General features: G+C 37.4%; 1 protein-coding gene across 1 annotated transcript; it reads right to left on the bottom strand.

The window, feature by feature from the left end:
- Positions 1-230: 230 nt before the first annotated feature.
- On the bottom strand, positions 231-21,421 carry LOC145489865 (choline transporter-like protein 4). The gene is made up of 28 exons (XM_081468937.1): positions 20,629-21,421; positions 17,814-17,856; positions 16,760-16,833; positions 16,120-16,170; positions 15,285-15,312; positions 14,674-14,773; positions 14,398-14,493; positions 14,011-14,074; positions 13,516-13,627; positions 12,065-12,107; positions 11,206-11,246; positions 10,457-10,507; positions 9,161-9,222; positions 8,853-8,978; positions 8,264-8,363; positions 7,794-7,886; positions 6,829-6,925; positions 6,225-6,289; positions 5,872-5,998; positions 5,576-5,622; positions 5,133-5,227; positions 4,990-5,029; positions 4,761-4,830; positions 4,295-4,368; positions 3,865-3,935; positions 2,972-3,051; positions 2,120-2,204; positions 231-1,494 (listed from the first exon to the last, which is right to left on the bottom strand). The coding sequence occupies exons 1-28, from the start codon at positions 20,651-20,653 to the stop codon at positions 1,370-1,372; spliced, it is 2,085 nt and encodes a 694-aa protein (XP_081325063.1). The 5' UTR covers positions 20,654-21,421; the 3' UTR covers positions 231-1,369.
- Positions 21,422-22,010: the final 589 nt, after the last annotated feature.

A 22,010-nucleotide genomic window follows, 5' to 3' on the forward strand; every position in this document is an offset into this window, starting at 1 on the left:
TCGAGTTAAAGATCAATGAGACCTGTCAAAAAATAAAGATCGAACGTGCAAATACTTTATTCCTCCTCTAAGTTAGCGTAATTCTTGTTTGCTTAAGAAAAAAACTCCAATTAATTTGCAGTTGCCTTCCGTGAGAGGAATCTCGAACACTTATGACAAGTGAATAACCAGAACAATGAGTAAAAAATCCACAGCCGTGATTGTGCTTTAACGAAAAAGTATGCAGTAGATACCTGGAATATTCATCATTTTTTATTATTACAATTTCGAATTCATCAGTTTTAACAAATTCGAGTTACATTACCAGCCTTCCTTATATTAGAGTTGATTAAATTTAAGGACACGGTAGAATTCACAATTAACTAGCTATACTAACCTACATTAACCTACACTGGCTTGATAACCAACTGCAAGGGGAAAAATTGGACCTTTTCCTCCCCACCGCTCCCGAGAAACAAACCCCGGACAAGCGATGGACATACCAGTAAGCCTACATATCACAATAAAGTATTTGACGGTGTACATGTTTTATTTTTTTTGTAACTGTACTGCGCGAGTCGTAGGGCAACGCTCCTCTTCTGTTGTTGTGGAGAGAAGCGTGGAAAAACATCGAGTGTCGTCCTCTAGAACGGCTATGATGGTGTTACAAGTTACATGATGCCCCGTCCACACTGCGCCGGAGAAATTTGAAAACGCAGCTTTATTTCTACGGTTAGGCCCACCGTCCATACTATACCCATCACAAAAACCAGGCTTTTCGAAAACGCTCTTCAAACCGGAGGAATTTGAAAACGCCGGATTTCATTTTCGTGTCACGACGACGTCACGATAATCATGAGTGTGATTTCCCTGTCCGAGGTTTCCTCAAACACAAATCCAAAATGACCGATGATTGTTGCGTTCTCAAATTTCTCCGGCGTAGTGTGGACGGAAAATTTTTGATCCGTTTTCAGAGTGAAAACGCCGTTTTCAAATTTATCCAGCGTAGTGTGGATGGGGCCTAAAATATTGCATCAGAAATCGTGGCATAAGTAATTTTACATCAAAATTATTTTTAAATAGGTATTAAGTGTATTGCATGACAACTTCTATAAAACGGACGTTGACGCTCAAAGCACAAATACGTTAAAGATGTCCGTTACATCGTGACAAAGCTAGACATCTTTTTTTCCCCCGAAAAATTTCCGGTTTCATTCCACAAGATTGCTCGCTACATCGTTGTTTAACCGTGAATTACGTAAGCTTAGAAAACCATTTTTTAAGTTCTGAGTGCAAGGAAATTATTTTATCTAGCAACTGGAGAGATACGATAATATCCAGTGTTGTCAGCGGTTATTATGAAGAGCCATCTCGGGTCCAGTCCACTTGCTTACTTCGTTCCCCCATCATTCCCGTCGGCTGGTGGGCGGTTCTGGAGGTGCAATATGCTCTTGAGGGAATCACTCATGTAATAAGGCTTCTCTGCACTGCCGTCATTTATCTTAAGATCAACCACTAACAACAAAAAACGTTAGATTTCAAAACTCTATCAGAGATGTAGGAAAATGTTTTACACGAACAGTAAGGGTTCAGACCAGACTGTTACTGTCGTAATAGTTTTTATCAAGAGTAACCATGGTAACCCTTTCGCATAATTGTCAGCTAATTTGAGATAAGGTAGACTACGAGTAGTCCCTCTTTCGCTTTGTCCGTCGAGCGAGACCGTAAATAAACCGCGAGGAAAAAATAGCAGCGCGAGATCCTGGGGGCAAGACGAGCATGCTTCTCGTCCACAAGAGTCCGCGCGGCCATTTTTTCTCGCGGTTTTCTTTCGCGTCACGCACGACGGAATAAGCGAAAGAGGGATAACTCGTAGACTAGAGCAGTGATGCATGGCCCAAAGGGCCTTTTGATTTTGTGTGAGAAGGGGTGGGCGGACGGGGGACGTTCTGGATTCTTAACTCAATCAAAAGTTATTTCAGTAAGATAGAAACAGCTGGCTTTGAGTCATCACCAAGAGATTGAAACCTTACTACGTTCATTATTTTCAGTTAAGAGTGTTTAATTTTCCCTCCGTTGTAGCTGTCTTCAGAATGAAAAGAGCTAAGATCGTCTGACTACGTGTTTACTGTATACTCACAGAAGCACAGGAATATGGTGTCGATGGCCATGTCATACACATCAAAGAACAGGACTGCCACAGCGTACGCAAATATCACCATGGCCTGGCAGGAGATGAACCAAACATGGAGTATGTTACGTCAAAGCATGTAAGAAACATACGATCAACCCATAATCAAATAGACTAAGAAATAGTGAAGTGTCTAATAAGAAGGGATATCTGCTCGTAACCGGTACAAATGCGGTGATGGGATGTGCCAAGGCCAGTCCTGTGACTGAATGACCGAGTGACTGATAGGAAAGGCCTCCATCCACTTGATGCCTTTTGCTCGAGGGGGTTCAATTGTGAATTACTTCAGCATATTCCCGTGCAATCTCGTTCATTTTACTGCACAATGAGATTTGTACCATAATTTCACGAGTGATAAATTACACCTTAATTCTGACGCGAAATGTCAGCGTTATTTTATCATTTCACATGCAAAATTACAAAATTGCTATGGTATCGTTATCTCGATACAATAACAAGTCAAAAACTCACGATTGTGAGCGTACTTTGTCACCCATGATGATAAAAGGTTATCAAATGGTACATTCGTGAAATTCGGAAATAACTTCACTTGTGTTCTGTCAACTTAATTTTGACAAAACGCGCGTAATATTATGTCCTAATTTGACTCGTCAACAATTCATTACCCATACTTATGATAGCTCCAGCAATGACGTTTTCTAGCCAATAGAATAAATTACTGTCAATAAGATCTCAAGCAAGCACAGGCCCGCAAAAGAAATGTAGAGAGCATTGTACTCAAAGTAGCACTGCGAAGGGGGCACGGATAGCTGTACTCGACAAGAACAGCCTTGAACTTACAATCGTTGGCACGACGTCATACTGAAGCGAATCCGGATCATCGCTATTTAATTTGTCGAACCAAAAGAAGCTGCAAACACCTGAAAAATAACAGAGGAAAAAAGTACGCATCACTCAGAGAATTTCCTATTAACAGGGCTGCTGACTTTTATTACAAAGATGGGGACTTTTTCCGCCTTTAAACCAGAACTTCGGCTCGAATTTCGCTTGTCTGGCTCCTTGTCTTTGTTGAGCACAAGTAAAGTTTCTTGATCACCGCTAAATAACAACATATTTTAATAAAGAGAATTTAAAATTTTGATCGGAAGTGGCATACATAGATTTCGTCATGGAGAACTTTGGAGAGAGTGGACGTTTTCAGCTTGGGCAGTTTGTTGCCCCATTTCAGACCATGTGATGATACTCTTGGGAATTCTTACTTTCAAATTTTCAAATGGTCGCTTGCACGTGAATGAATAATTTTTAGATGGACAAAGAACAATTCTCGTGGTCTGTGATGGGAAAAACAAACCATCCAAGCTAAAAAGGTCTATTCTCTCCGTTATCGGTGAAAGCCGGCTTTAAACTTGAGGTCCTGAAGGTCTATAGGTGCTGTAATCGAACGGTTTTAGGTGGAGATCAAGCAGTGGATACTCACGGGAACGAAACCAGCGTTACTAGCGAAAACGTAGTCCAAGAAGGACTAGCCAATCAAATCACTAGTTTCCAGAATACCTTTTATTCATAGCAAGGCTCTGCAGGCTAAGAGGGACGGGCGACTCTGGGTACGAGAATAATTTTCTTTACGCCCCACAAATTAAAACAAACGCAACACAATCAGTGAAGACAATTGCCGTTCCTCAACTAAAGGTTGAAATAGCATATGGCAATAACGAATGAAAACCATTACGCACCAACAATTCCAACCACCAGTAGCTTGCCCAGGAACAGCAAGAATGACGTCACACTGTTCACTGCTATTACCCTATTGATGAAGAACACGTTACATCAGTAACTAACAACAACCTGTGCTGCCTTAGCTTTGCAGAAAAAATATCACAAGGCATAAAACACGACAGCACGTACAGGATTCACCATAAGTAAAAGAGTGCGCGCGTTTGAAGCGAAAATGTTTATGTCCAAAAATGTCGTGGCGGCGAAAACCAAGAAAACAAGCTCTTGAAAGAAAGAGAAGCTTTCGCTTTTACACCGGTAATATTGTTTCCTAGTCGCTAGAAGTGAGAATTCGTATATAGAGTTTGCATTTAACTATTCGAATAAAGAGATTCCCGGCCTATGAGCCTCATTTTCATGCTAGGTCCAGTTCTTACTCGACTCTCTTACCTTAAAACGTTTTCCAGTAACAGCATGAAGGCCTCCTTTGCAGAACTGCAGAAGTTCGTTCCTTTGATGGCAATCTCAAAATAGAAAAAAAAAACAACCCTACAACAACAACTTCACAGCAGTTCAGTCAAAGTTTGGTTGAAGACAAGGCTCGTCATAACCCCCGCTTACAACTGACCAAGTCATGTTAATACCCTGGGACACTATTTCTATTTCTTGATCACATCGAAACGAAATACAATTTCCTTGTTTGTTTGTCTGTTTGCTTCTTCGTTTGTTTCGTAAAACATTTCACTAGACTAGTTTAGCATTTAAGAGAAAGAAGAAAACGCGCTCATAGTACCATGATTACATAGGCTGATGCAAATACGAGAATGAGAAAGTTTACGTCAGGAAGATTGCGCGCGAGCCTCCTAGCTTATTTACAATAACTAACAAAGGCAAATCATCAACTGCAGTTTCTTACTATGATGTAAGCATTCTTGTTGAGGAACTTGAGGCACTTCTCCAAGCACCAGAAACAGCACTTGCAGCAGCTAAAAAGGAATTATTTTTCATCATTTATTTTCAATTATTATCATAATAGAACGTCAAACACATAATTTAAAAAAATCATGTATCTGGAAAGTGTAGTTCTTCCAAAAATACTTTAATTTGTCCAGAGTAAGAAGACTGCACGTATAGTGAATACAAACCACAAGATGAACTTGACAATCTTGTAATCCTGGTTAGCCTCTAATGTTGTAAACAAAGACAATAAATCGTAGTTAGTCTAAATCACATTCACTTTAAAAAAGACGTTGGGCAAACCAGGGGTTAATAAGTACGATGATCACACCTTTCAGTTTATGATCAATGTACTCCAACACTGCTCTGATAAACTGCACAATGGCAATGATGGCCGCTCCAAATGCTAAAGAGCCAGTGTGGTATCTGAAAAAAAAATACTTTTATTAACCACTTTGCTTTTCTGTGTGTTTCTGTACTGACTATTTGGAAGGCAACGACGTTATGCATGTACCACTAAGACACGAAGAGGATTATGAATTTGGAGGGCAGGCTTAGAACAGGTTCTACTAATCACGTCTCAAGTCCTCGATATTACAGTGCTTTAAGTGCCTAGTTACAGTGGCAAAGGGGTCGTGTCCGCCACTTTTATTTAACCGGAAGTTGAGAATAATGCAAGGACAAGCCCGACAGCCCAGATTGGGAGTTGGGCATGACAGTACTGACATAAATACCACGTTTAACTATCGATAGTCTGAACCGAATCAAAAATACCTTAGGGTGCGCCAGAAAGATACAATGATAGGAAAGGTTGGGACATCCTGTTAAAAAAGATAAACAAATAATAATTGGTCACCTTCAAAGTATGAAATAGTTTAAATCATAAATATAGTAGAGCATCATTAGAACTACAGGCAGTTCTAAACTACGATGTTTTAGAACTTCATCATCGTCGTTGTCAAAATCTTCATCGTCGTCGTCATAATCATGTTTCATTTGCCATACCATAAATAAAAACATAACATAATGACAACCAAAAATATTTCATAGGGCGAGGAGGCCTCTGTTACCTCTTTTTGGTAGGTAAAATACCACTGTGCAAAGCCACCAGCTAGCACACACTGACCAAGGGCAATAATAAAGTTCATTATCCACAACCAACCAAAGAAATGGAAAACTTCCATTCGAAACAGGTGTCTGTAAAGCACAAGACAAAAGTAGAAAATAAAACTAGGCTCTGTACATCTTCAAAACTTCATATCATGTGGGTCGACAACACGATCCACTGATCTTTCAGTATACCACAGTATCATACCGCTTCTAAAAAGCATTCATAAAATTCATACAACATCTCTTGATGCCAGGGCTTCCTCAGGATGTACAAACATAGATGAACAAAACCACAAATTATGAAGGAACTTACACATTCTCTTCGAATCCAGCCAAAACACAGCTCGCACTGGTGTTCGAATACTTGGTTTCGAAAGTCTAACACAGAAGATTAAACAAATACATATTAAACATAAAACAGTTTCCTTACATCTAACTCAGAGCCCAATAAAAGATTAAAAGTGAAATATTGTATACGGCTGAACCGAACTTCATCTGCCACAACTAAATTTTGAATGCTAAGAAGGGTTATATCATGTCCATTAGGGTCTCAAGGGGGCTAAAATAGTGTCGAAGCCATGGTCTTATATATTGGAGAAATTAGTGATCATGCAATCACACACGGCATTTTCCATACGTATATGCTCAAATGCGCTTTGCAATTCAAGTTAGTTGTGAGTGCGGACGCGAGCATGGGCAAATACAGGGTCTTAAGCGGTATGGAAACCTTATCACTCATTTCTGGGATCAGTCAGGGGAACTAACGTCGTTTCTGGCAAATCATCAAGTACTTGAAGGACTTCTGATTCCTATTATCCATTCCAATAAACCCAATCTACTTTAAACCAACATCTTACAATCGTAAGTTCATATGATCGTCATGTAACACGTGAGTACTGCACCAATGTGTTCTTTACCTTCGGGTCACAGTCACTCTGGTTCGTTAAGTTGTACTGGTCATTTTCTGGTACATCAATCACCTTGTACTGAGCTGTACCATTGGTTACAAGGTAACTACACCAGTTAAGATTCACAACTCTCAAATACAAGGCGTTTCTTAACTCTATGTTCCCCGTGATTAGCGTGAGATTTGAACGACCTTTTTTCAAGTTATTCCATTAACAAACTGAAAACCAGTGCAATTGCTCGAGCGTTCACACGATAACTCATTCATTACATGACAGGGAAAATTACGAACCTCCAATACAATGCAAAATTAAAAATTAACAATAAATTGGCCTTCTCTCAGCCAATCACAACGAAGTAATTTTCTCAGTCATATAATAAAGACTAGAATGACAGAAGTCAATTCCTGAATGCAAGACTAATGGCAGGAAGACCTTCTTCAGTTCTCAGCGTGTATGGCTGCACTGGTGTGTACACAACATAACGTGATTTTCAGATTTCTTTAAAATTACCACTACAATAAAGCTAGAAATTACCTACGTATTCATAGTTATACAGCACTTCTCTGTGAATACAGAGGCGTACTTAATAGTCAACTTTGAACATGCTTAAACCGATATAGAATTACTCTCTGCTTTTTTAGGAGGCAGCGTGGCCGAGTGGTTTAGGGCGCTGGTGTTGTAATCTGGAGATCCCGTGTTCAAGGCCTCCACCCTGCCACTAGCGAGATTTGTTTCTCGGTAGTCCCGAGTTCAAATCCTCGGTCAGGCTTTGTAAATAGGCAACTGCTCTGCCTCCTGCCAGTTGAGATTTTTAACTATGTTGCGTTTATTTCAAATATTTGTTTCCTTTGTTTCAGTGGCATGCCTGTAAACTAGCTAAGCTTAGTGCTTGTATAGCTAAGTGCATGACCACTATAAATAAGATTTACATTACATTTAAATTACATTATTGAAGATTTGTTGGTAAAGGATACACAGCAACAGCTATGAACCAGGCAAACAGCGCAAGCTGCAACAACCAGGGAATAAGGGGAAATAACAAAGCCGTCTTGATTGCTGAAACAGCCCTTCGCAAAGAAAAAATTGCTATGATCATTATACCTAATTGTACCTTTTTGGTATGCTTTGGCAGCATATCAGAAGAGTTTGGTCGAGCCACGGTTCGTATTTTTGCAAGGCCCTTAGACGTACTGTAGTCTAACCCAAATAGGGGCCGTAGTAGTGGTGTTTCGTCGTGTTTTGTGCAAGGCCCCTAATAACCATGGCAAGACTATCCAAGACCATCCCAGGGTTAACCCCCAGCATTTAACTTTTAGACATGGCTTGGTAATAACTCGATGTAACACAAAATAATGTTTACATATTTTACTCTACGTCACATTCATATTTTGCTTCTAAGACAGGCATTTGTCTGTCAACATACAGTTCTAAAATGTTAACATACTTGCTGGCTTCCTTTATCATAGCAACAGCAATCCTGATTCTCTTACACAGCACCAGAACAATCAGCAAAAGAATAACCAATAAAACAGTCAGGAAAATACCTGAAAACAAATCAAACAGTCCCACATAACTGGATTGTGTTCAGATCACTTAGCAACTTTTTTAAGTGCTTACGCCCTCTACAGCCATTTTAGTGAACTCTTCAGTGAATATGAGATAGACTAGGAACCCACACAGGACAGAACTGATAACCTTGTTCACTTATGTTACTATTAAACGTACTTACCTTATTTTAAACACACTGCTTATTCCAGGTATTTTAATTTATAACTATATGTAATATCACAAATTCAACCAAACCTGTCCCATAATGGAAAACTCTTTTGCACTGCTAGCAATCTTCTTTACTACAGTGTACACCTCCTTTAAACAGTCAAACTTCTTTAGCATGGACACCAAAGGGCCTGAGCTGAGTGTCCATATTGTGAAGAAAGCTTTGTTCCAGAGGTAGGGATTAAATAAATTCTTAATGGTCTCTACATAGTACAGTATCAAAAATTAAAAAAAAAAAAGATCAGCTGATCACTTACCCAAGCCAAGCCAAGTGTCTTTGGATTTTGTGTAATTGTCCAGGTCAAATGTAAATTTGAGCTCAAAGTCTTGACTTGTACCAGAGTCTTTAAGGAACTTGTACTTGCTGTAGCAAAAGTACATGCCTAAAGAAAGAGATTAATCCCATAATTTCTCAGAGAAGTACTACAGTGTAATTATAATAAATCATTGCAGGTTTTTTGATAAGTGTTGTGTCTGGAGCCAGTGGGAAAAAAATTAATCCATGTGTAAGCAACCAACTGCAAAGGACTAAGTATTTTGAAAATCAATTAAAATTCTACATTACCATAAATGATGAGGCCAAAGACAGCAATGATGGTGAAGAAGATCAGGGGACCTGTTATCCATCTACACCATTACATAATATATAATTAATTTTTTAGAAATAAGTAACTGTGTCATTGAGCTTTGTTGCATGTAAAATCACTTGAAATTAGGTTAGATACATATACCAGGCTTTATCATTACTGCCCTACACACATGTGCATGACATGACTGTATGTAAAACTGTAAATTAGATTATTACTCTGTGATGAACTTCAACATTTCAGCATAAAAGAAGTGTGAAAACCTGTTAATCTGGCCATCAACAAGCAAAAGCAAATCTGGAGGCATTAACAAGTTGGCTATACGGTAACAAGGGGATTCTCATTTTAAATAACTTACGAAATTACTTCTTATTCAAAGGCATTTGCATCCAAAATGTTCCCACAGATAGATTTTGTTAAAACATAATGTAAGGCAAAGACTGTGCTCTTTTTTTAGATAAGGTGCATTGAAGACCATGCATTTTTAAGAGGTTTTAAATATTTTAAGACAATGTTAACTTACAAGTGTCGGCCATAAAAAAGTTACATTAGTGACATTTAGATCAGGTAAACGTCCTCAATTCAACACAACTAAGTGTAATGATCAGCGGTATTTCGTATTAGTACAGAGTACAGACATGCGCATTGTACCGGAACTCGGTAGCCATGTTGGAATAAAAACTTGGATGTTGTTTACTGGAGCTGTGTGTATCCGAATCCATCGTGCTCTTAGAACAAGATTATTACACTAAGTATATTAAGTACACTTTTGGAGCTGATGTCTTTCCCCGAGCATCAAAGAGAGTAAATTGCAAGCAAAGTTAGCACACCCGGTGCCAAGCCCTAGATAACTGCTTATATTTCTTCCTTAGCATGCATGCATGATGTTTAACATGGCATGATATTGCGACATGAATTTCATGTGCAGAAAGGACCCACAGTAACAATGGGTACAAACGTCCATAAGGAGTTTCTCTTCAGGCCAAAAGAAAGTAGTTGAATTAACAAAGAGATCATAAAGCATTCTTCTGCCATGATCAGTCACTTGTTGCACAATACATGTAAGTAACGTGCAATCAACTAGTATGTGCCCATTCCCCCAGCTTCAAGGGGAACATAAATTAAATACTGTAAGTTAAAATTTGGGGGCTAGTCTGTTCTGACAACTACACAATACAAAAGATTCTTTTGCAAATAAATCTATAATTTCATACTGTATCTGCAGTAATTATTAATTAAATAGCACATAAAGTTTTCACAATACATGTACCTACCTTGTGATCAAAATGTAGACAAATGCAAGCACCACAATGAGCACCATTCCTCTGAAGACAAACATATATTAAATTGTAATTAAATAATCAAAAATGGTTTGAAGGCACATTGTCAAATAGGAGCATCAAAGGCACAACTCGTAGCGGCTCTCACATGCCCAGGGGCATGCCCACCACCCCCCCCCCCCCAAACTGGGATGTTTGAAATTAAACTCCCTGAAATGCAATTTCCTGCAAATATCCCTGGACCTGAATCGCTTGACTTGTAGCTAGGAAAGTCTTTTAAGGCATTGAACAAATCTTCACAGAAAATGAAATATTTGAATTAGCAATAATATTATCAGTCTGCAGTTGTCCTTTTACAGTAGATTCCAAAAGAGATTTCAGCCAGAAAAATGTCGGATAATCCTGGATATGACAGAATGGTTTTCTCTACTATTAACACAGTAAATAAATATACGTTAAATGAAGACGTTACTTCCAAATGTTAGATGTCAAACAATTCAACCAGACGTTTACTTTTGGTTTCCTGGCTCAAACAAAACTCCTGTTAATTCGAGCAAAGTATCAAGAGCATTTTCTACCATTAATCAAAGACAAACCCAAAATGTATAATATTATTCAGCCAGCTTTACAAAATAAACTTGCGTATATTACTTTTCGACATAATTGCATAAGAGCCATCTTGGTGAGAATCGTCAACAAATACTGTAATTATAAAATAAATAATACACACAGCCTAAACTCACATTAAAAGCCAGTACCACACTGCCTTCATGTCCTCAAATATCTTAAGGTGTACAAAAAAACACAAGTTAGTTGAGAAGGTTAAAAAAGCATTTACTAATAATGGCAAATCAGTCTTCAAGCAAAGTGTGTGGTGCATGTTTGGTTTCCATTGGGTGTTAAATAATGAATCAATTGAAAGTTTATTGGAAAATCTGTCGATTCATTTTCATGTGTGTTATACGCTAAATAAATACGCCTCATTTACATCATCTCACTTACTCAAATCCTGCTAAATTATCTCTACAACTACTGAGAGTAGCTTTATTTTACTCTAAGAGGAAAACCATTACCATAGGCTTTGGGCAATGTGCTGTCAGTAGCTCATGACCGAGCCTGCTACCTGCAAGCATTGTGTGCTCTAAGTCCATTTTGTGCTGTTAGACAATGGTAGAAAACTGCCTATCATACATATAGGCCTGCGCACAATGTGGGCAAAGGACTAAACCTACAGAGGCCCTTCCATGGATTGCATGCCCATAATGAAAAGGTCCGCACCCTAGCTTTGCTATATTTATTTACTAGGCGTTAAGAGACAAGTCATGCCCCTAATTTATTTCCATTTTAATTTGCAAAAACTACTATCTAAACTCATAAAATATGTACACTTGGGCAATACAGTTGGACCCCACTAATTCGAACTCGGTTATTTCAAATTCCCCTTTATTTCAAACTCAAAACCATTTCCCTCGGATTTGCCCTTCAGTCATTTACTACTGGCTATTTTGAACTACTGCTATTTCAAGCTATTTTTCGTTACCTATGAGAGTTCGAAACTGCCAGGTTATTCATAGCTTGTACTCAGAAAATATATTTACATACCGACATCCCAAAATTTTGAGCATTCAGGAGAAATTTAAGACCTCTACAGAACAGAAAAGGAAATGCACCATTAGGTTATAATAAATTAAAGTGATGTCTGCTACAGACAGACATCAAAAAAGTGAAAATGAAGAATGATCATCGCAGTTACTTTTCCAATTTAAGCAATTGGAAAGAAGAAGCCTGAAAAAAATTCAGGGCTTCAACGGGATTCGAACCCGTGACCTCCGCGATACCGGTGCGATGCTCTACCAACTGAGCTATGAAGCCACACATTGGGAGCGAGGTCAATTAATTGAGTTCATATCTTAAATAGATATGAACTCAATTAATTGACCTCGCTCCCAATGTGTGGCTTCATAGCTCAGTTGGTAGAGCATCGCACCGGTATCGCGGAGGTCACGGGTTCGAATCCCGTTGAAGCCCTGAATTTTTTTCAGGCTTCTTCTTTCCAATTGCTTAAATTGGAAAAGTAACTGCAATGATCATTCTTCACTTTCATCTACAACCGCAGTTCATATATGAATTATTTCATATAAACCTCACATCAGACATCAAAAAAGTTACACAAAGCTATTTCAGTTTGGTCTAAGGACAGACACCCTGGACATTCACTGTCACATGGTAGCTGTTTGGTATTTAAACAAATATTTCAATGAGGCTCAATTCATAATTTTTGGATAAATGGAAACTATGCCAATGAAGAAACAACAGCAACATGATATTAAGTGTAAATTCTGAGAGAAACATGTACTCACAAAAAGTTTTTTCCGAGTATACATTTCTCCCAGAATTTACACTTAAATGCAAACTAATACATGTAATTACAGTAACTGGTCCCTTGGAAGGCAAAACTTTACATTAAAGATCATATGATCTCATGATTCAGGCACTGATTATTAAAACAGTGTGACCTTTAATTGGGAAAGCAAAGCCCAGTCCAGTAGATACTTTCACAGTACCTTTTCTAGGTCTAAATCTGTGTTTGGTTTAAAGTTTTTTCAACCCATTTCGAGTTTTCTTTCCTTTTGCCTCACTTAACCAGGATTAGCAGCACCCAAGATATAGCTAAAGGCAAATCTTTGCTATGTCATTGTTTGCATTTTTCCTCATCAATATACGACTTTGTGCAGAGAAGACAAAGGATAAATTCACTTTTAAAACTGCAAAATTTCTGGGTGGCAAAAGTGCCAACGAGCTCATCATTCTTTCTAAACTTTAAGAGTTTTACACCCACGTCCCACAAAGAGTATAAAATACATGGGGCTCAAATTTCTTGGGACAGTTAATAGTGCTATATGATGCCCTGTCAATATTCACAACTAACATTCTTGTAGCTCCATCAGAAACTGTATGATCACTTATGCTAGTGAGAAAAATATTCTTAACAAAGATTCTCCTATATTTTTGTCACTGGAGAAAAAAACATAACTAAATGGCACAATACTCACTCTAATCCAGCTTCAATGACCGCCTTTGTCACATTACTTCCAGCTGCATTTGTTATTACAGAGTTGTTAGCCAGTAAATTATCTGCTAAGGTTGGTATACATCGATATAACACTGCAAACAGAGATACTCAAACAAGTCAGCCCAAACTCGTTTTTGTTTACAGTCTACTTAAGCAGATTACAAACTTGTGGTCCCAGTCACAAGAGTTTTTCTGAACTTAGCAGCTTATTGTGTTAGTGCTTTAGAGGACAGCAGTTCCCAAAACCATCCCAATAGTGCACTCCATACACTAAAAATAAATTGATGAATTTTTCAACTCTAGTTTCCATAGCGGAAAACAGGTAGCAATATTGCTATTTCCCTATAGATAGGATACAAAACTTTGACACAACTTAAGAAATGTGACTTCACCTCAAAGAACAGAATAAACACAATACTGAAATTGTTTGAATCTAGCCACACACCAAACTTTTATGACAAATGCACTTATATACCTGGTTGTGAAACCAAATAGTATGGAGCACACTTTCCGTTTGCTACCATCTTGACCTTGTTACCCTATCAATTTAAGAGGGAATAATATCAGTTAGCATAAAACTGACATGTACACTGACTGTGAAACAGGTACCAACTGGCCTAATGTGCATTCATTTGGATTCTGAAAAACTAAGCCCTCTGGTGGTGGATGTTGCATCATACTCTTGGGCATAACACAAAATCCACTTATGATATTTGCTGATAAAACCAAAATTTTAGAAAATAGTTTTGAGGTTATGGAGGATACACATGCAGGGTATCCAGAAATGTCTGTCAAAACCTTAACAAATCAGTAAATCATAACATAATTTATCACAATGTGACCTTTTATTTAAAGAAAATACCTCAGTAACTGTCTCGGTTCCTTCTTTGCACACCATATCACTGGGGTTTCGACTGGTTCCCAGCTCATTGTCTTTTGGACACTCCGATACACAAACCTAATACATTGAGACAAATAATGCAGTCATAAATTTTACCATCTATTTAAAGGCCTTATGCCCTTGCTACTGTATAATGCAGCCTGTCTTTGGTATTTTAGGTATTAAAGATCAGGTTCCAATGTAGCACTCTCAGTTTACACAGCATACAGTGCAGGTGAAACAAGGGCAAACGTATACCTGTGGAGTGGGACATGAAGGCACAGAGACAAATTTTGTGAAGTCTCCACCTTTTGTGGCACATGTGCTGATGTCAAAGAAGAGAAGGTATTTCTTATCCCTAAAAAAATTAAAAAGAACCTGTCAGCCTTGAATTCAAACACACAGTCAACTTGAACCAATTAATACACTGTTCATGTACCTATAACAATGTACAAAGTGTGCTTGTACTTGTGTTAAATTTAAAACACAAAAACAATGACAAAATTACTTTAGTTTTAAATATATATTATTTCCTAAATGGACAAAAAAAAACTGAACCAACCATCCATAAACAAATTTATACAAAACAGTGAAACTGGCAGGAAAAAGTACCTGGGCCAACCTGGCCTTATTTACTTATTTATGACCCACTTATAAATGATAAGTTATAATTATTCCTGACCATCAATTTTGTTAAGGCACCAAACTGCCATTCATAGGAGGACTCGAGACAAAATTGTAATGTACGTGACATACTGAAATATTCACAGTTCTGTAAACTAAATGTCACTTCTTCATGAAAGGTCCTGGTCCTAATGGTGTACATTAATTTAATAATAGTCTGAACAGGCATTGATTAAAAAACTTACGCAAAGTTGTCTTTCCCGCAAATGTTTCCTGCAAAGCAGCAATTTAGAACTGTCAGTTTATATCACACTGTTTTACAGTAACCTTTATCTCCGAGTATATTCTACTTTAATTAAAAGAGAGAATAAGAGACAAAAGGAAATTAAAGAAATTTGAGTAAATAAACAAAATTAACCAGAATATTATACAAGTCGTATCACATGATGTAGAAATTAAGTAGTGAAACATGGTTGACATAATACAGTAAAGCCAGTTAACAATTCCAATAATCAAGAATGAAATGGGAAAAAAGGACCTTAAACTAATACTAATTAAAGAGCAAGTACTAATTAAATAAATAGCAAATTACTCAATAGTACTATATTCCCTTTCTCTTAAAAATGTGTCAGTTTTCACTATATTTAACAGTGAATTGCAGTTATATAATTTACATCAATGTACAGTTTATTGGATGTTATACAGTTAGTAAGTAAGAACTATATTCAAATGTCATATGTAATCTTAGCATTTTTCACACTAACTAGGGGCACTAAGGAAAGTTTTCTATTAGGATAGCTAAACATGTACTTTATCTATTAAAAAAGGAAAAAAAATTCCCAAGATATATTGAATTCCTAAGATACTTAAATATATAATAGCAAATATAAGCTAATTATGAAAATTACAAATTCCTATTAATAATACACCATAACTTCTACAAGGTCTTGTTGATGATAAAGTCTTTTTTTCTCATTACCCACTTTAAACACAAATTATATATGTACTAATGATGTTTTAAAAAGGACTTAATAAAATTTCTGTTATCACTCTCAGGAAATCAAGGGTTACATAACATACCTTGAGAATCTTGTGGAAGCAGAAGTCTATCAGGATCTCCTTCTTTAAATGCTGTAAACAATTCAAAAAACAAGTTCTACTTACTGCATAGTACATACCACCAGGGTTAATTTGCAAATTTGCTCATTTATATTTTTATAGATTATGATATCGTTTTAAGTGTAAAATTTAACAACATGAGGTGACCTTCAGTCCTCATACACATTAAATTTAATCTGACCATCCATTATCACAATTTAGAAAACAGTCCTCAGAAAATATGTGCACTGATTGGTTAAAAATCGTGTTTCTATAACTCAATAGAAACACAGACCTAGCATGAGCTGTCGATGTAATGATGGCATGAGCAAAGAGAATTTACATTTTGAAAATCAAAGTTAACAAGTTGTCTTCCTTTTTTTCATCGTGGTGTTTTCTAAAAGAAATAGAAAACATGTTCTCCGTGTTTCTATCGAGTTATAGAAATGCTCGTGAAAGTTTGGGAGAACTTGAAAAAGCTGTGGAAACATCTGCCTGTGGCTTATGTTGCCACAGCATTTCTCATTCTCCCAAACGTCAACTCGTTTATCTATAACTCAATAGAAACACGGTACATGTTTTCTATTTCTTAATTAACACTTAACAAATAAGTAAACCTTACCAATTATTCCAACAACAATCATGCCAACAATGTATGCTACAAAGAGAATACAGCAAGGAATGTCTGTGCATGACCTATAGAAAATAAATATAATTGGAAGTATGTACTAGATGAGTATATCACACCTTATTTGAAACAACTTCTAGTAATTATCAATCAAAATTTATTTATGGCATTTCCCTATTTTTTTTTTACATGAAAGTCTTTCAATAGATCGATATTTATCTCATTTATATCAATAAGTCAAATTATTCTCGCACATTGATTGGTTCCTACTTATGATATATTGGATGACAGATGTACATGTAGATGACATTAACAATTTTGTTGTCTCTTTATTATATAAAACAAGTAGATTCCATGTTGCCAATGCATCTGTTCAGCAATCAACCACAGAAGACGTCAAAATGTGGCAAGAAACTCAGTGGCACAGTTCCCTATAGGCTTGCATGCCACTCTTTTGCTCTTACCATATTTTGGTATCATCTGTGATTTATTACTGAACAGACACACCGCAACATGGAATCTGTTTGTTAAATAGATATGAAATTACATCATTCATTCATTTATTCATTCATTGAAAAGAAACGGAAACCCCCCCGGGGGGGGGGGGGGGGTACTCCCTATAATGGCCTATACAGGGAGGCTCTGCCTGAAAGGGATACCTTTTTCAGGCTTCAGGTATATAAAAGGATAGGGATTTCACAAGTTGAGGTATATAAAAGGGTCGGGAAATCAGTCGTTTAGGTATTTGAAGTGAATACATAACACATGTCATTTGCTTAACATTTCTTCTGGTAATGCTTGATATTCTCCCGTAATGTTGTTCATTAATTTCATTACAAGGGTTTAGAAAGGGAGTGCAGTATTCTAAAGTAATGTGAAAGGGGTACCTTTTTTCAATACAAGGTATATAAAACGGGTACCTTTTCTGCCAAAATGATATATAAAAGGGTAAGGGGTTGGACCTCGGGGCAGAGCCTCCCTGTATTAAACTTTGTTAAGTACCCCCCCCCCCCGCCAGGGGGGAAAACAAGTTAAAATAGTTATGCACCTGTCCTCAACAGGTCCTTTAAACTCAACCTTCTTCTTTTTCCCTATAAAGCAATTAAGAATGTCTGATAAATAAACACTGAATGATCGGTGTGGTAGATTATAAGTTGCTGGCTGACGATCAACCGATAGCAATCACTTATAAATAAATAAGTGAGTACACATTTTGCCTATAACCATCGTTCACACTCTGATGAAACTATCTGTCCAGTACTATGAAAAACTAATGCCAAGCTGAACATTTGACATACCAGCACATGCTATGGTATTGTGTGTAATAATCTGTGCACAATATTTGGGAGTTTGTCTTCACACTGCAGTATGAAGTTCCCAAAACAAGATCTGTGGACTCTGAAGCATACTACAGTGTGTACATGCACCATTTGTAATGTTTGTGCAAACATGATAATCCAGATTGCTGACAGTACAAAGTTAACCTACTAATTAATAATCTTGTGGTTTTGATATATAGATATATTGCAAATCACCTATTCAGAAGATAAAGGGACATAAAACCCATATAAAAATCTGCATGGCTCAGCAGATAAGCTGGAGATACCTACTTAAAACTCCTAATTGCGGTATACATAAGACATGTGTTACCCTAAAAGATACAGGATTTTCTGCCATTTTAGCCCGAAAAAAGTTTTGAAGACAACATTGCAAGATGGCAGGATTCAATGTCCCATGAACAGAAATCTTGAAATTTTTTTTAACTTCCCACATTGATTTGGTCAATGTGGAGATAATTGTAAATAAAATCTGTTTCTGGAAAGAAAAGTAGGGGTCACTGAATGTCCAAGATCATCTGCCCTATCATTGTTAATTTTAGTACCTAGCCCACATGCTCGATGCATGATGTGACATGTGAATTTGCATGCGCAGTAAGGATGCACAGAAACAATTGGCATGAACGTCCTTAAAAAATAAAATAAATAAATAAAATAAATATACATTTATATAGCGCCATTTTCCACTAATTGTCCATGGTGCTTTACAATACTTTAAAATTAAAATCCTAATTCTTTAGACAAACGCCAGGTCTATTAACATAAAATTAGACATGAAAAATGGACAATAATTATTATGGATGGGAAAAATAAGAAAAAACACATCTGTCACTAGGCACAGGTGTTGCTATAAAACAGACCACATAATAAAACTCCACTTCTAGATCTTCGTTAAATTTCAACATCACCTAAACTTTTTTTGGAGATCAAACCTTCAAATAATTATTTTAGCAGAATTGTAACATAAGCAATCCATCTATGAACATCTGCCATAAAAAGTACAATTGCATGTAAGGCCCGGTTCATACGTCGCATTTCTGCCGTGTCGAATTCAATTCAATTAAGTACAGCAGAAATGCGACTGTGGATTCATACGTCGCACTTGTGTCGCACTTAATTCAGAATTTATACCGTCGGGTATGTCGGCCAGCGGAAAATGTTTTAAACGTAGAGTATTCAATATGGTGTACGAAAGTATTGAGCGACGAAGGACTTTAATTTTGCTAAAAATTGTCCGCCAATGGAACGAGAAGGAGAAGGCTGACAACGCAGCAGTATGTGTTGCAATATGTTCAGGTTGCATTGGGTCGAGAATGGCCAAGTTTCTTCTTTTTCTTTGGCAGGAACACATTTACGCATGCTCAATACATTAAGATAATGTATGCATTAGATTCGACACGGCAGAAATTCGACGTCTGAATCAGTGTCGCATTTCTGTCGGATAATGCAACAAGACCAGTCGAACATGCGGCAGAAATGCGGCAGCCGATTCAGACGTCGAATTTCTGTCGAATTTAATTCGTTGAATTGAATTCGACACAGCAGAAATGCGACGTATGAACCGGGCCTAAGTCCGCTTAATTTTAACGGCCTGAATTCACAATTTGCATACATTTAAAAGATATTATATCCTTTCAATTGTTATGATCTTCTCACAGTCTTCGAAATATAGCACGTCTTTGTCGCTTTTCTAAATCAACGATCCAACACTCGCTAAGATAACAGCGGGCAATTTCTCTTGAAATTACCCGGTGTTATGTCAATGTTTACTTTTCCAGAAAACTCAAGAATCATATTTCTTCGTTGATCAAATACTTAGTAAGGAGTTAAACGCTCTGGTATTTTATCATGTTTACAATCAAGGCCGCTGAAACCAATATATCTGTAGCTTATATGGTAACACTTTTCTATGCAAAGAACTTGTTATAACGACAACATTTACTACCGGTAAGACGAACGTGATGATAACACGACACTTCGAATAAATTACGTGACCATGTTGTTGTGAATTTTAATAACCCCTGTGCACGAACTTGTTGGCCGGGCGAAAACATGACATGTGAAGGTAAACTTCAACCTAACTGAAGCATTGCATCAACATGCAGCAAGTACTAAGCTTAATTTCTCAAATTCAGCGCGAAGTCCAATTGACTAGCGAAGCTGTCGCTTTGGAACGTTTTCAAACGCCTCAAGCATTAAGTCCTAACTATCTCCGAAGCTCTATCTCTCCTCCCAATTTCAAAATTAAGCGTTATTTTCTGCATTTTAAAACGTCTTGTACGAATTAAAGCAATTCATCGTTAACCTTTCACCCTAGACTCGGCAGTTTTTTCATGCTATGTGACTCAGCATAGATAGCATCACTGCAAAATTCATGCAACGAAGTGAACATTATTTTTCGTTCAGCTGCTTATAAGATTCCTTTATAACTTGAAAACGTTTCACAGTTACATAGTCACTTACGACTCAAAACTTTATAAGCTTTAGCATATTTTGTGTGAACGATGGACGAAAATGTACGCTTACCGTCCTCTTGGTTCTCCATTTCCATTTCCCCAAGTCACAGATAATCGAATCAAAATACCAATGAATTATTCATAAACCACAAAGACCGAAGACTCTTGAAAAATGTCGAAAATAGCTTTGTACTGAGCCTAGCTTTCTACTGAAACTATTACACCGCTTGTCTTCAGTATCACGTACTTTCTTTAGTGCAGAGTTCACTTATGAACACCAGCTAAAAAAAGCCAGGCGTAATCTATAAACGTAAGCGAAGGCCTTGTCCGGGACTCCCTGGGGCAAGTTCTTGCGTGACTGGCTTCGAGTAAGTACCCCGGGGGTTAACCGGGGAAACTCTCATACAAAATTAAACATGCCAGAGAATTTCTCGGAAATTTTTAAAATCCACCATTTTGGGGGTGAAGCTCTAGGTTTTTTTCTAACCCTAAGACTTGGTTCCTGTACGTTAGGTCTACAAAACTGATACCACCAAGAGTGCCATCCACCCCCACCTCCTGCTCATCCCACGGCATAGTTTGTACTTTTGATTATTTACTTTCCGTTTATTTCTAGGTAGTTCGTTAGCGAAGCATTAAAAGACCCAATTTGAAGTTAGCTGGGGTTGAAATTTACTTTCTCCGATAGACAAATAACAAATCAAAACTTGTGGGACAGATACTGTAGACATGGAAACCCCATTGTGACAAATAACTAACAAAGAAAAGACTAATACACAAAAGCACCACATAGATGCTGTACTTGTAAAACTTATTTTCGTCGCCAACTCTCCCACCTGCCTTCCACCGACAAACAGACAAACACCCTCAAACCCAGAAATAAAGAGGAATCCTTCATTACCATCCTTTTGGTCCTTGAGAAGCTTCAAGTTTTCAGCTGCAAATGGAAAATAGATAACCGACAATTATTATATAATCATTTTGCTCATGTAGGACTCGATATCAAATATTATAGCCTCGAGCGATGCCAGGTTGCCTGAAAATTAAATCACTGTCGCGAATTGTGCGGACGAAATTTGCATTTTAGTTGTATGGTTGGTTGTTCATTTCGTTCGCTGTCGCCTGTGATCAGATAACAATAAAGGAAATATAGGACATAGACTCTACTGACAATTCATTCCAGTTGGAAGGAAACAAACTGGAGCTAAGGGAAAGCCTAAATTTAGGTGGAAGCATCTGATCACTGAAGTCTGTTGACCATAGAAACATCACTTTTGAGGAAATATGTGTCAGTGGTAACGATACAAGCGAATATTGGGAGCTTTCGCCAAAACTGCAACTTATCCTTCTGCAGAGTCTAGAAATATTGAAAGCCATGCTTGGGAACTTCAGAGAGCTTTAAAAATCTCACATTATCCTTCGCTAGAGTCTTGAACTCTTATCCCACGTTCT

This window comes from Orbicella franksi, chromosome 1, assembly GCF_964199315.1.
Source record: "Orbicella franksi chromosome 1, jaOrbFran1.1, whole genome shotgun sequence".
NCBI lineage: Eukaryota > Metazoa > Cnidaria > Anthozoa > Scleractinia > Merulinidae > Orbicella > Orbicella franksi.

What these genes read in the sequence shown, in the direction of transcription:
- LOC145489865 (XM_081468937.1), bottom strand. Translation starts at nt 20,653, where the DNA reads ATGGAAATGGAGAACCAAGAGGACG. An exon ending in TCTTTCTGGCGCACCCTAAG is followed by an intron (nt 5,228 to 5,575) that starts GTATTTTTGATT and finishes TTTTTTTTTCAG; the next exon opens with ATACCACACTGGCTCTTTAG. An exon ending in ACTGGTGGTTGGAATTGTTG is followed by an intron (nt 3,052 to 3,864) that starts GTGCGTAATGGT and finishes GTTATTTTTCAG; the next exon opens with GTGTTTGCAGCTTCTTTTGG.